This window comes from Triticum aestivum, chromosome 4A, assembly GCF_018294505.1.
Source record: "Triticum aestivum cultivar Chinese Spring chromosome 4A, IWGSC CS RefSeq v2.1, whole genome shotgun sequence".
In the NCBI taxonomy this organism is placed as follows: Eukaryota; Viridiplantae; Streptophyta; class Magnoliopsida; order Poales; family Poaceae; genus Triticum; species Triticum aestivum.
In genome coordinates this window covers 467,316,204-467,330,572 of record NC_057803.1, presented here as the reverse complement: position 1 = coordinate 467,330,572, position 14,369 = coordinate 467,316,204, and the positions used below count along the sequence as shown (strand labels likewise).

The 14,369-nt window shown below is 46.5% G+C and overlaps 1 protein-coding gene across 1 annotated transcript; it reads right to left on the bottom strand.

Moving 5' to 3' along the window:
• Positions 1 to 693: 693 nt before the first annotated feature.
• Positions 694 to 13,893, bottom strand: LOC123083853 (salicylic acid-binding protein 2-like). Its single transcript, XM_044505743.1, has 4 exons — positions 13,633 to 13,893; positions 8,540 to 8,680; positions 1,085 to 1,219; positions 694 to 975 (listed from the first exon to the last, which is right to left on the bottom strand). The coding sequence occupies exons 1-4, from the start codon at positions 13,891 to 13,893 to the stop codon at positions 694 to 696; spliced, it is 819 nt and encodes a 272-aa protein (XP_044361678.1).
• Positions 13,894 to 14,369: the final 476 nt, after the last annotated feature.

Sequence of the window (14,369 nt, the reverse complement as noted above, 5' to 3'; positions counted from 1 at the left end):
TCCCACTTGGGGCATGCCTAGGGCCTGCCTCCCCTCTCCCTCCTTTATATACGGGGGTGGGGGCGCCTCTAAGACACATTAATTGTTTCAAGCCGTGTGCAGCGCCTCCCTCCACAGTTTACTTCTCCGGTCATATTCACGTAGTGCTTAGGCGAAGCCCTGCACGGATCACTTGACCATCACCGTCACCACGTTGTCGTGCTGACGGAACTCTTCCTCGACACTTTGCTGGATAAAGAGTTTGAGGGATGTCATCGAGCTGAACGTGTGCAGAACTCGGAGGTGCCGTACGTTCGGTGCTTGATCGGTTGAATCGAGAAGACGTTCGATCACATCAACCGCGTTAAGATAACGCTTCCGCTTTCGGTCTACAAGGGTACATCCATGGACACACTCTCCCCCTATTGTTGCTATGCATCTCCTAGATATATCTTGCGTGAGCGTAGAATTTTTTTTGAAATTGCATATTGCGTTCCCTAACATTAAACCATTATGATGATCCATATGCGTCGATATACTATTGTCCTGTCTCATGGATAATAGACCCAGACAACTTGAGAAGGCCAAACACCCACCTATAACTGGATCCCACACAATAATAGTCGACGATGGCACCAAAGTATGTTTGATTATTACAACAGATTTTCATGTTTTCGTCCGGGACATGTGCATACATCCATCGACACCATAAAATTACTTATATTTCTCAGCAATGTCGAGGATACACTTGACAACCTGTTCAGGTGCCGAGAGCATCGCCATATGATCTGCACCGTCGATCTCTCTGACCTCGTCCACCGGGTTTTTGGCCACCATCAACATTTGGTATGCCTCTGGTATGGTTACATCTTGCTTGCATACTACATAGACCTTGCGGACCGAGCCGTAGCGTTCCTCGGTGAATGGCTGACGGGCTTGCAGGTCTTCCAGGAACAATGAGCCGACTCGCATGAGAGATTTCGCAAGGGTGATGTCCTGCATGCCGGATTCATTAGCAAATCTCTTAATTAGGAGATGTATTACAATCTGGTTCTTGTATCAAACAAAAACGACCCATTTTTGCTCTCCTTGGACATTGACATACCTCTGATGAGCACAACTGATAGAGCTTTTGTTGTATAAATTGCGGCCCGAACATGAAGGAAGCCGGGAGTCTTCCATCTGCATCTTGGGGTTTCATCCCGTTGTCCAACAGGGATACCCAGTTGCCCTCACCATGCTACGGGGAAGAGAGAAGAAGGTAAGTAATGCATGTGCATCAGCAATTAACAAAGTGGTGTATTGCCTTGTAAATAAATTAGACCATATGGGAATCTTTTGTAGAACCATGAAGACGTTGTTACTACATCCACAAATAGGAAGCATGCACCATATATTTCTGGCTAAATCTGAGAATGGTTTCATACTTAAACTATACTTAAACCTTACCTGTATATATCTCTCTCAAAACCATACTTGAGCCATACCCGTTTAATGCCATTTTCAGCTCAACCAAAACTAAACCCTCTATTTTTTTCACCCAAACCAATTTAAACCCAATACATAACTATGGGTTTACTTCAATGTATATATGATTGCACAAATCAACATGTTAAGAAGCGAATGACATAGAAAAGGCATAAGTGCATCTACAACAATTTGTGAACAAAGTTATCGTTGAGATACGGTCAACACACAGCAAGAGTCAAAAAGACAATACGCACGACTGAAAAGCTCACTGACAAGTGTATTAAAACCAATTGCTTAGCTAAAGCACAAGCAAACACATTCGATTGCATGTGGTGTTTCCCCATAATACATAATTACATAGTGCATCGCAGCATATACACGGATCAAAGATACTTGTTGTCGATGCGTCGTTGCCTATTGCACATAACCAATGGCCAGAAACCGCTTTGGACCCATAGTTTATTGTCGTTAATAAGCAAACTGTTTAAGCCCATAACCAACTATACCCAAATTGGTTTCTTCACATACCCAAACCAAAACCAAACTAAAAAAGTTTCAGCCCAATAAAACCTGAACCAATCAAACCCAAAGTAAGAACCGAACCATTTCACCCAGTTTTTTAATAACCATTCTCAGGTTTATTTCTGGCACATATCTCCTGAAGTGTCAGAGTAGCATGGTGAGGGCAACTGGGTATCCCCGTTGCACAAATAGGAACCATGCATTGGGATCTGGCCCAGCCCCCGCGTAGTCCTCCCCGGGCGACTCGGGCGGCGGCAAACACGCCCGCTCGAGGTCTCCTTCCTCGTGCCCTCTCTCCCCTCGCCGCCGCCTCATGGTCTTTGTCGGGCAAAGCGTGCACGGATCCGGTGGCGGCGGGGCTCTGGCGTCCTTGGTTGGCTGACATTGAGTTGGGGGCTTTTGCGGTGGCTAGCGGTGTTGCGCTCCTCTGCGCAGGTTGTAGGTGCCTGGGGCGGTGGGAGGATGGTGGCAGTTGCGTGCGTGCTGCAGCACGTGGAGGTATCGATCCCCCTGATCTGATCTGGATCTGGTTGGGTTGGTGCTCGACCCATGGCCGTGGTCAGGCGACGACGGGCTAGGTGCGTGCATGCTGCAACACGTGGAGGTACCGATCCCCCCGATCTGGTCTGGATCTGGATGGGTTGGTGCTTGGACCATGGCTGCAGTCGGGCGGCGTCGAGCTGGATCGGGGTGGTGTGGGGGGCTGCTGCTGTGATATTGAAGGCGGTGATCCTCGTGCTTCTCTCGCATCACGACAACATCCTACATGATCGATCCTCTTAGATCTGGTCATCGATGTGTTTCAGAACTACTGCCAGAGATATTGCCCAAGATATCTGGATCGGATAGAATTCGGTCGTGCATGTCCATTTCAGCCTACGAGGTTCCATGAGGGCGTGATGCTAAGCTCTGTTTTTTGTTGACACCAAGGGACATGTCGGCTTCTCAATTTCTATGGTGTAGACAAATGTGGAGAAGGTCATGGTGGTTGAGATCGGAGGATCAATTAGACGGGCAAGGCCTTCGAGGCCATGGAGTTAGCCAGTTAGCCAGGTGTTTGATAATTCTTAGGAGCAACAGTGTCAAATGGGGGCGGCAGCACTGGAGGTTTTCATTTTGGTGGTGCTCCTCGGGTGAAAACCTAAGTTCTGGCCTTCATTGGTTGTGCCCGGCAATGCCTTGCTGAAGGAATTGTTTTGAGAGCTCGGACTTCTCCAGGGTGAAAACCTAAGATATTGAATCGGTCAATGACGGTGCTTGTGCACTGTTTCCTTCTTGAAGGCGTTGCTTTTGGAGACCTTTTATGTTTTTCGGGTGTTGTATTTGGTGGTGGTTTGTCTGCAGCTGCTGAGAGGAGTCCATCACTATGGCGGGACCTTTATTTTTTTCCTTTGGTTGTGTGCATCCAGGATGTCTTTCCGACATCTTATAAATGCCGAGACCGGATGTAATTGATATCTTCGTGATATTAATATATTTCTCTTTTATTTTAAAAAAGAGCCATGCATTGGTACATGCACAAACAGGAACCATGCACCGTACATTCTAATGAATGGTGCGGACTATGATGCTGCGTGTGTTGTAAGCCTTGACCACCATTTCATCCAGAAATTTTGCTAAACCATATAGTATGACTTAGAACGTGATAGTTTTCATGAAAAACTGAACCTAATAAGCTCTCGTTTAACATGGCCAAAATCCTAACTGCACACTTATGATGTCAAGAGATTTCCACATGCCGGGGGTTGTAATTCTTGCAACTTAAGTAAATTTCATGTACGTCTAAATTGCATCCGAGTTCTATTTATATCAAACTTACGCATGGTGGACTGCAGGTTGAGTTTGAACAATGTTCCTTTTGTAAATATAACAAAGAAGTCCCATAGATGAGTTATGGGTGGATGCGAGTTAATCTTGCTAAATGTAAGGGTTTTTGTACACCATTTCAAAAACAAGGTTTTTGTTTTGCAAAAATGACAATAACCGACAAAATGAATCTCAACGGTATAGATTTTGGGCTCAAATGTCACCGGGTTCTAGAAATCCAAACAATAATTTGTAATGATCTTTGTCATCTGACTCCTAGTCCCTCCACAGTTTATGTGACAAACATGTGCATATGCGCGTCACAGGGTGTGCAATTTGCTTTTATCCAATCTCACTAAAGTGGCAAGACATGGTTTTCCTTTTCATATTTGGGCGCTAATCAATACATCTCCCCCTCGTTGTTCTCGTCCATCCCTTAACATCTTCATCTCCAGATAAAGGACAAGTATCGTCATTGGGACCGAGGTGGGAGAATAATGAAGTAGCAAAAAAAATCATCTCTCAAGTCTTTCTGGGCAAACTTCCAAAAACAATTTAGAAGATCATTGTAGAAAAATGGGGACAGGGCGAAATATATAACAAAACCATAACTAGCAAATAGAGGGTTAAACTAGACTATATCTTTATGAACTTTCAAAAACTCATGATCCCACACCGAGCTCTTCAAAAGAAGAAGAAGATGTTTAGAAAAACAAGAACCAACTTTTAAGTTGAATAAGTTTTTTTACTATTCAATTATTTTATTGGAAATAGCAGCCTGTAAAATTTGGCCAACCCCATCTTATACAAGCAATAAGGTAAAATGCCGATGACAGAGGTTGAGGTATGATGGAGAGGAAGCGAAAGGATACCCTCATGATGCTGGAATTCGTGGCGGCACACCCTAGCCCTAACGTGTGTAGAACACACTAAAAAAATACCGTGCCATAGCGTACTGAGGAATGACTCGCTAAATTAATCAGTATAATGTCGTGCTAATAGCGTATTTTAAGGCCGATGCTATTTTGCTATAGTACACTATTTTTTTTTCATTGGTAGGATATGGTGACACGGAGGAAACTAAGGTGTCTCTCCATCAATCGAACAACAAAAGAAGGATGGACCATGAGAAATGTTTAGCAATGGAGATAGACATATAAGAGGCCCGCCCTCGAGACATGAGAGAAACAAGAGGACGTGAAATAAGTAAATGCATCGCCGACAGTTTGAGTTAATAAAAGTGATATTGGTAGTCGTTTGTAGTCGCGAACGAGTCCAATCACCGCAGACAGGTATAACCTGAGCATATAAGATTCCGATCGTCCTATACAAGATTACAATTTTTGTTGTGTGCCTATAGATGATAGCTTTGAAGTATCTTGATGTAATCCTGATTGAAAATTTTGTTCTTATTCCAGTTAGTCGGTTTGATGTACTATATATTTTTAGTTATAAGCAATAAATTCATACTGTTTGCTCAAAAGGTACAGTGCTTTCGGCTCACAAAAAAGGAGTACAGTGCTTACTCCCCTAAACTGTGCAGCTCATGTACGATTTTTCAAATACTGTAGAAAAAAAGTACCATGTTGTCTACAGAGTAATTTTGAAAACTGTGGAAGAGTATCTATCAGGTGAGTAGGTGACAGCTTGCAACTGATATTCGATCATTTGACAATTAGGCTTTTTTGTTATGTACCACTAAGACGTGAGGGAGTATATATCTATCTGAGGGTTACCGATTGAGAAAGTAGCTCAAGCCCGGCCCTCGCGTCGTCCCCTTGGGCCAGCATATGCAATGTCCGTCTTTAAAATTCCTAAAAAGATTTGCAAAGAAATCATAGACGTGTTGTCACAATTTTGGTGAGGTGACGAGGACAATCAGAAAAGGATGCACTGGATGGCATGGTGGAAGATGTGTGTTCTAAAAGAACAAGGAGGAATGGGTTTCCGTGATATACACTGTTTTAACCTGGCTTTATTAGCGAAGCAAGCATGGCGTCTCGTGGATAATCCTGAATCATTATGTGCAACAATCCTAAGAGCCAAGTATTTTCCCGGAGGTGATTTGATGAACGCAATATTAAAGAAGGGCTCTTCCTTTACTTGACAAAGCATTATGACGGGAGTGGACTCTCTAAAAAATGGCTATATATGGAGAGTGGGAACAGGAGAAATATTAATATATGGAGAGATGCATAGATCCCAAATTGTGCGGACAGGAAAATTATTACACCTAGAAGGGGGAATCTATTGACGAAAGTTTCTGATCTTATTAACCTAGTCACTAATGGCTGAGATGAAGATTTGGTGAGACAAACTCTATGGCCAATTGATGTCCGTAGAGTCCTAGCGACCCCGATCTCTATGCATAATATGTCGGACTTTATTGCGTGGAGCTATACAACAAATGGTTTATTCACTGGACGATCAGCTTATGTGGAGGAATGGAATAACCAACATGCGAGGAAGTTGGAATACTCGAATGGCATGGGTAGAAGCAAGGTCAATTCTATTTGGGGTAAGATCTGTAAATTAGCTTGTCCGGCGAAGGTTAAAATTTTTATTTGGCGGACGCTTCACGGGACTCTACCGTGTCGTTCTTACATTGGTCAACAGACATATAAAAACTCAGCCAATATGCCCAGCATGTTTGGACAAGCCAGAGGACACGAAACATATATTATTTCTGTGCCAGAAGGCAAAAGAAGTGTGGGAACATTTGGGGTTGTATAAAGTGGTAAAAAAAGCCCGTGTCGTTGATCGTGCAGGAGAGGCAGTCCTTGAATTCCTACTCCTTATGCCTGATCATGAACTACCCATCTTGGGCTCCCGAAATGCAGGGGAACTTATTGCTATAGCTGCTTGGTATTTATGGTGGAATAGACGAAAACTAGTCCATGAGGGTAAGTCTCAAGAGGCGTCCCAAACCTTGATGGGGATTCGGGCTCTAACATCGAACTATGTAAATGTCCACTCTACTAAAGCAAAGAGAAAGAATGAAGGATGGTGCAGACCTCCTAAGGGTTTCGTTAAATTGAACGTGGATGCTTCTTTTGATCATGATCAACTAAGAGGCACAACGGGTGCTGTTATCAGAGATGACAAAGGAAACTTCATAGTAGGTGGTAACTGGAGGATTCAGTACTGTGTGGATGCCCTGACAGCAGAGGCGGTAGCACTCAGATTTGGTTTACTATTGGCACAAAAGACGGGCTGCAATCGTCTAATTATCAATTATGATAATATGGAGATCATCGACACAATGAAGAACGGAGGACAGTCTACGGGGCCAGCTGCTGCAACTTTTGAGAATTGTTTTTTTATGGCCTGTGATTTTCCTCAAACCAGTTTTGAACATTGTAACAGGGAAGCGAATAAAGTAGCTCATGAGCTTGCTAGATTAGCAAAAGGTTCCATGACTAGGGATTGGATAGAGGAGCCCATGAAAGATATTCTCTCTTGATAGACGATGTAACAATTATTTCTAATTAATAAAGTTAAGTTGTTTTTCGAAAAAACTAGGGGGCGACTAGGGTTCAGCCGCCGCCACCACCCCCTCCCCCCCTCGCCGCTACCAGAGACGGCCGCCAGGAAGCCCGCGCGGACGCCGGTGAAGGTGGCGGCGGGGATCTCGGCGCTCCTCCTCCTTTTGGAGGTCCGTGGTTCTGGGGGGGGGGGCTTGCCGGAGAGGCGACATCGTCGGGCGGTGGGCGGCGTTCGCAGGGGGTGCTGGCCAGCGTGCCCGGCCGCGCGGGCGACGGGTGGCTGGTGGAATCCGGTCGCGGCGAGAAGATTTCTTCGTGAGATCTGGAGGTGCGAAATCCCTATTCCATGCTGCCTCTCTCTCGCCTCCGGTGTGGGCTAGCGTTCTGGCTCCGGCATTGGTGCGTGTTGATGGTCAGCTAGGGAACCGGGGGAAACCTTGGCTGGTCCGGCCGGCCCGACGGCGGTAACGCCCAAGGGCGTTGCTTTCCTCCATGGGGGCGCAGCCGAGGTCCCCTGCTCTCCACCCCGATCCCCCCTGCCCGGGTGAAAACCTTTATCCTCGGCGGATTTGGCGGCGGCGGCGCCTTGCGCGTCGTGACCTTGCTGGAGGCGTCGTCAAGGGTGCGGGGCTCGGTCGAGAGGTTATGTAGGTGAGGGATTGAGCTACCTTCTCTACGTCGTCCGATTCCTTGAAGCTTGTCTCCAACTAGTTGGGCATGGATTGTGGCGGAGCAGCCGGCGAGATATATCCCAAATCGATGTGGTCATCCTATGTCCACCTTGCGACGCGAGGGCGACATTCTTCCAACTCTAGGGTGAGCTTCTCGAAATCCCGATGGTGCGGCGCCTATGAGCCATGGCGAGAAGGAAGGGTCCCTCTTTGGTGATTGAGAGGGAAGATGTTGGTTCCTTTCTTCTCTAGGTGTTCCTGAAGCACGATCCATCCCCGAAGGTCGGCTATGTCCTGTTGTGCTGCTCCGTTTCTGTTACATATGATCTTAGTGTGGAGTGCTTGGCCTTTGCTAGCTGCAATTCATTTGGGGCTTGTGGAGGTTGTAGTGAGTAGGCTTTCCAGTGTTTTCCGTTGTATCGTTTCGATTGTTGTAAGTTGGGTTGTCTGTTATAACTCCTGGCCGGTTGATAGCTTTGTTAATTCAAAACCAGGCTCTTCACAAGCCTTCGTTCTTAATTAAAAAAGTGTATATCTACCTAAACAAAATGTATAATACGTGCATCAAGTATCACACGTATGACAACGGGGTCGATCAGATCATACCTGCATGAGGACATGCGACGGCGGGGACACGCAGTCCGGCATGTAAGCGGATAGGAACGCGGCGACTGCGACCTTGTCCGGGAACATCTCGGTGGCGAGGGCGACGCTAAGGCCCCCGAGGCTGTGCCCAACGAGCACCGCCTGTTAGAATATAGAGTTGTAATCTCAACCTCCTTCCTTCTCTTGTATTCTACCCAAACTCTTTCTGTCATAACCTTGTACGTCAAGCCAGGCTTCGGCCACACATCAATATAAACTACCACGCGGCTCCCTCAATGGAGTAGGAACGCTTCATATCTTTCATGGTAATCAGAGCCACCTCTTCTCATACATCTAGCCACAATCCAAAACCCTAGAAACCACACATCATCGTCTCCATGGCTTCCTCCGCCGGCGTCTCCCTCAACCTTGGATCGCCGCCATCTGAGAAGCTCGCAAGAGGTAATTTCATCCTCTGGAAGACGCAGGTCCTCCCAGCCCTGTGAGGCGCGCAGGTGACGAAGCTCCTGGACAACACCGATGCCGCTCCACCCAAGATGGTGGAGATCACGAAGGCAGACAAGACCACGGCTCTAAAGCCGAATCCCCTATACGGACCCTGGATCACCAAAGATCAGCAGGTTCTATCATACCTTCTCAATTCCATGTCTCCAGAAATTCTTGCACAAGTTGTTGGGAAAGATTCCACCTTTGAGCTCTGGACGACGGTGACAAATCTCTTCGCCTCACAATCTCAGTCTCGGATTACTAATCTGAGAATCGCCATCACCAATACCAAGAAGGGCTCGATGTCAAGCTCGGCGTATATGGCGAAGATGAAAAGTCTTGGGGATGAACTAGCTGCTGCAGGTCGTCCCGTATCTGATCCGGAGATGGTGGACTATATTCTGGCCGGAGTGGACGGCGACTACGACCCCGTGGTGGCGGCGATCGGCGCTGTCAAAAACATCATCACAGCCGACGATCTTTTTGCCCAGATTGCTGCCTTTGATCAAAGGATGGAGATGCTAGGCGACTCATCTTCAGGCGGGTTCTATTCATCCGCTAATGCGGTCTACAGAGGCCGTGGCCAGTCCCGTGGCAGATCTCGCGGGCGTGGAGGAAGAGGCCGTGGCCGTGGTGATCGTGCTGACCGCGGTGACCGACAGTCGTCTTCCTCCAATGGAGGCGGCGGATTCAGAGGCCGTCCTCGACAGCAACAGCAACAGCAGGCTCGTGAGCAACAGCATGACTATCCAGAATGTCAGATATGCTACAGACACCATCCAGGAGGTGCACGAGTTTGCTGGTGGCGTTATGAAGAAAACGACCAGGAAGAAAAGCAAGCGCATGCAGTCTCCTATGGCGTGGACACCAACTGGTACGCCGACAGTGCAGCAACAAACCACATCACAGGTGAACTTGACAAGTTGACGATGCGGGAGAAGTACAATGGAGGCGACCAAATTCGCACGGCAAGCGGTTCTGGTATGGATATCACACACATTGGCAGTTCAATTGTTAAAACCCCCGTGAAAAATTTACACTTGACCAATGTCTTGCATGTTCCTCAAACCTCTAAAAATCTTGTTTCCGTTCATCGATTCACTCTTGATAACAATGTTCTTATTGAATTCTATCCTTATTTTTTCTTGGTTAAGGACTTGAAAACAAGGAGTCATTCTTAGAGGACGGTGCGTGGGAGGACTCTACCCACTCATATCATCATCATCATCATCATCTTCATGGTCCAATAAACAAGCAAATATTGTCACCAAGCTATCTACATCAAGGTGGCATAGTCGTTTAGGTCATCCATCTTCAGTCATAGTTAGATATGTTCTTAGCAAAAATAAACTCTCTTATGAGCCTAGTAGTGAGTCAGTTTGTGATCCGTGTCAACAAGCAAAGAGTCATCAATTACCTTACCCAATTTCTACTAGTGTGTCTACTGCCCCTTTACAACTTATCTTTTCAGATGTATGGGGGCCAGCTCCTATTTCAGTTGGTAGATTTTCCTATTATGTAAGTTTTATTGATGACTATAGTAAATTTACTTGGATTTATCTGTTGAAAAAGCGATCTAATGTATTCCAAGTTTTCCTCAATTTCCAAAATCTTGTTGAACGCAAACTGAACTCTAAAATCATTGCTATGGAAAGTGACTGGGGTGGTGAGTATGAAAAACTAAATTCTTTCTTTCAAAAGCTTGGCATATCACACCATGTATCTTGTCCTCATGCTCACCAACAAAATGGATCCGCTGAAAGAAAGCACCGTCACATAGTTGATATGGGGCTTGCCTTGTTAGCAAATGCTTCCATGCCGCTTAAATTTTGGGATGAAGCATTCTTAACTGCTACATATCTCATCAACTTGCTTCCAAGTAAAGTTATCAAATTTGAAACACCCATTACACGACTTCTTGGTGTCACACCCAACTATACATCTCTTCGTATTTTTGGTTGTGCCTGTTGGCCCAATCTTAGGCCTTACAACACACGCGAACTCGCTTTCCGCTCAAAACGGTGTGTCTTTTTAGGCTATAGCCCCATGCATAAAGGGGTCAAGTGCCTTGATGTTCCTACTGGTCGGGTGTATATATCCAGAGATGTTGTATTTGATGAGTCCGTGTTTCCCTTTGCATCCCGTCATCCTAATGCTGGTGCACTTCTCCGCAAAGAAATTCTTCTTCTTCCTTCACATCTTCGGTCTTTTGATCATGGGGGCGACAACAATTGTACTAACCAATGTGATGATATTCCTGCTGGTACTGGTCTTTCTCTTATGCCTGTGCAGGTCCCTGGAGAAAACGGTGCTCAAAATGATCAAGATCTCGAAAATATGGCTGGTTTTGATCCTATATTTCATGCTGAGGAAGGAGACGAAGCTGGCACAGATGACGAAGAAGATCTGGCGGCGCCTGCCACCCCTGCACGCGCGCAGATCTCGGATCACGCGACCGCATCCGCCTCGGATCAAGCCCCTGATGGCTCCAGTCCTGGATCCAGGGCGGGCCACTCCCGTGCTGCCGCGTCAGCTTCAGGCGGGACCAGCAGCGGGGCCGAATCCCCCTCGCCCCGCGCGCCAGCGTCAGGCGGGACCAGCGGCGGGACCAGATCCTCTCCGCACCACGCGCGCCTCCAGTCGCGGTCGGGTGGCGGATCCTCTGCGCCAGTGCCTGTAGGAGGGGCAGCCACACCAGAAGCCACAGGATCCCCTGCGCATATGACGACAAATCAGTCCACTGCATCAGCAGATTCTCCTGGATCTTCTGTGGCAAGTATACCAACGGTGCAGCGAGAGGTTTCTTCACGTGTTATGACCCGGCTACAGAAAGGTATACGGAATCCTAAAATTAGGAAAGATGGAACTATACCATATGGAATGTTGTGTATTTCAGGAGAACTAACATCGTTGAAGAATGCACTTGATGATCCTAAATGGAAAAAGGCAATGGATGAGGAGTATTCTGCGCTCATGAGGAATAAGACTTGGCATCTTGTACCAAATCAGAGAGGTAAAAATATTATTGATTGCAAATGGGTATATAGAATTAAGAAGAAGGCAGATGGCTCCATTGACAGATATAAGGCACGTCTAGTTGCAAAGGGCTTTAAGCAACGTTATGGCATTGACTATGAGGACACCTTTAGTCCCGTTGTGAAAGCTGCAACTATCAGACTTGTGTTAGCCATTGCTGTATCCAGAGGATGGAGTTTAAGGCAGCTAGATGTACAGAATGCGTTTCTGCACGGTGTTCTGGAAGAGGAAGTGTTTATGAGACAACCACCTGGGTATGAGAGTAAGAAATTGCCACAGTATGTCTGCAAGCTTGATAAAGCACTCTATGGTCTAAAGCAAGCACCCAGAGCATGGTATTCCAGATTGAGCTCACAGTTAAAATATCTTGGCTTTGTTGCTTCCAAGGCTGACACATCCTTGTTTATTTATAACAAGGCATGAGTAGTCATTTTTGTGCTTATATATGTTGATGATATCATAGTAGCAAGTTCTTCACAAAATGCTACTAATGCTCTTTTGCATGATTTGAGCTTAGAGTTTGCCTTGAAGGACCTAGGTGATTTGCATTTCTTCTTGGGTATTGAAGTCAAGAAAACTCAAGATGGTATTGTGTTAAATCAGGAAAAATATATTCTTGAGCTTCTGTCTCGCATGGGGATGAAAAATTGCAAGCCAATGTCTACACCTTTATCCTCCTCAGAAAGTCTCTCAGCATATGAGGGTGAGCCACTTCAAGAGGAGGAGAGTACAAGGTATAGGAGTACTGTGGGAGCACTACAATATTTAACTCTCACACGTCCAGTTATCTCATTTGCTGTCAACAAGGTTTGTCAATATCTTCATGCACCTACTTCTGCACATTGGTCAGCTGTCAAGAGGATTGTGAGATATGTGAAACATACTATGGGAATAGGACTTCATTTCAAACGGGCTAATTCTTCTCTTGTGAGTGCATTCTCTGATGCTGACTGGGCAGGATGTAGTGATGACAGAAGATCAACTGGAGGTTTTGCAGTGTTCTTTGGATCTAATCTTATCTCCTGGAGTGCTAGAAAGCAAGCTACTGTGTCACGCTCAAGTACAGAAGCTGAATACAAGTCTTTGGCTAATGCAACTGCTGAGATCATTTGGGTTGAATCACTTCTTGAGGAATTGGGAATCAAGAAGAATCGTATCTCATGTTTATGGTGTGATAATTTGGGAGCAACATATCTGTCTGCAAATCCAGTGTTCCATGCCAGGACAAAGCACATAGAAATTGATTTTCACTTTGTACGAGAAAGGGTTGCGGCAAGGAAACTTGAGATTCGATTTATTCCTTCTAAGGATCAAGTGGCTGACGGTTTTACAAAAGCACTACCAGCAAGACCATTTGAAGAATTCAAGAGTAATCTTAACTTAGGTTAGTTGAGATTAAGGAAGGGTGTTAGAATATAGAGTTGTAATCTCAACCTCCTTCCATCTCTTGTATTCTACCCAAACTCTTTCTGTCATAACCTTGTACGTCAAGCCAGGCTTCGGCCACGCATCAATATAAACTACCACGCGGCTCCCTCGATGGAGTAGAAACGCTTCATATCTTTCACCGCCTTCTCCCCGGCCGGGAGCGACCGGAGTGCATCGAGCAGCGGCCCCGTGTACTCGCTGAACGTTGCTACCTCTGGCAGCCGGCGGTCATCGATGCCCGACGCGGCTAGGTCCGGCGCGTGGACGCGGTAGGCGTGCCCAGCCGCCGCAGCCGCAGACCGTAGCCCCGCCGCAACCTTGTACCAGCTCCAGCCTCCGTGGCACACGCCGTGGACGAGGATGATGTGCTTTACCTTTGCACCGCTATCCAGTGCCGCCTCCATGGATGATTGTCAAGAACAAGCCGATTGGCTCTTCTGTGCTCCCTCTTACACGATATTATGGTTTAAGTTACTGGAGATGGTGCTAGCTTTGACGGGTCTCTCGAGTACACGGCATTACTTTTCGTTTCTAAATTAGAAGTGGAGTTAGCGGCCGGCCAAGGCAGCTATGTGGAAAGCCGGCACTTGTGGATTAACAAATGGAAACAAAAGATCAAATGACACGGATGCTCCATGCTTATTACTATCCAGACGTTTAGTGCATCTCACTCAAACCGTCCGTAACTGACCGGACTGCACGGTCCGGACTTGTTGTGCCATCTGACGTGCTTCTGCATTGGTCCACAGAATGATCTTGACACATTTTCTCTCACAAAACAGAAACAAACTAGGAGGGTTTTGCGGACGTCCAGACAACACCAACAACTGCTCTGACCGCCCAGACCCATCCAAACGCTCCCCACCTTGTTCGCGCGCGT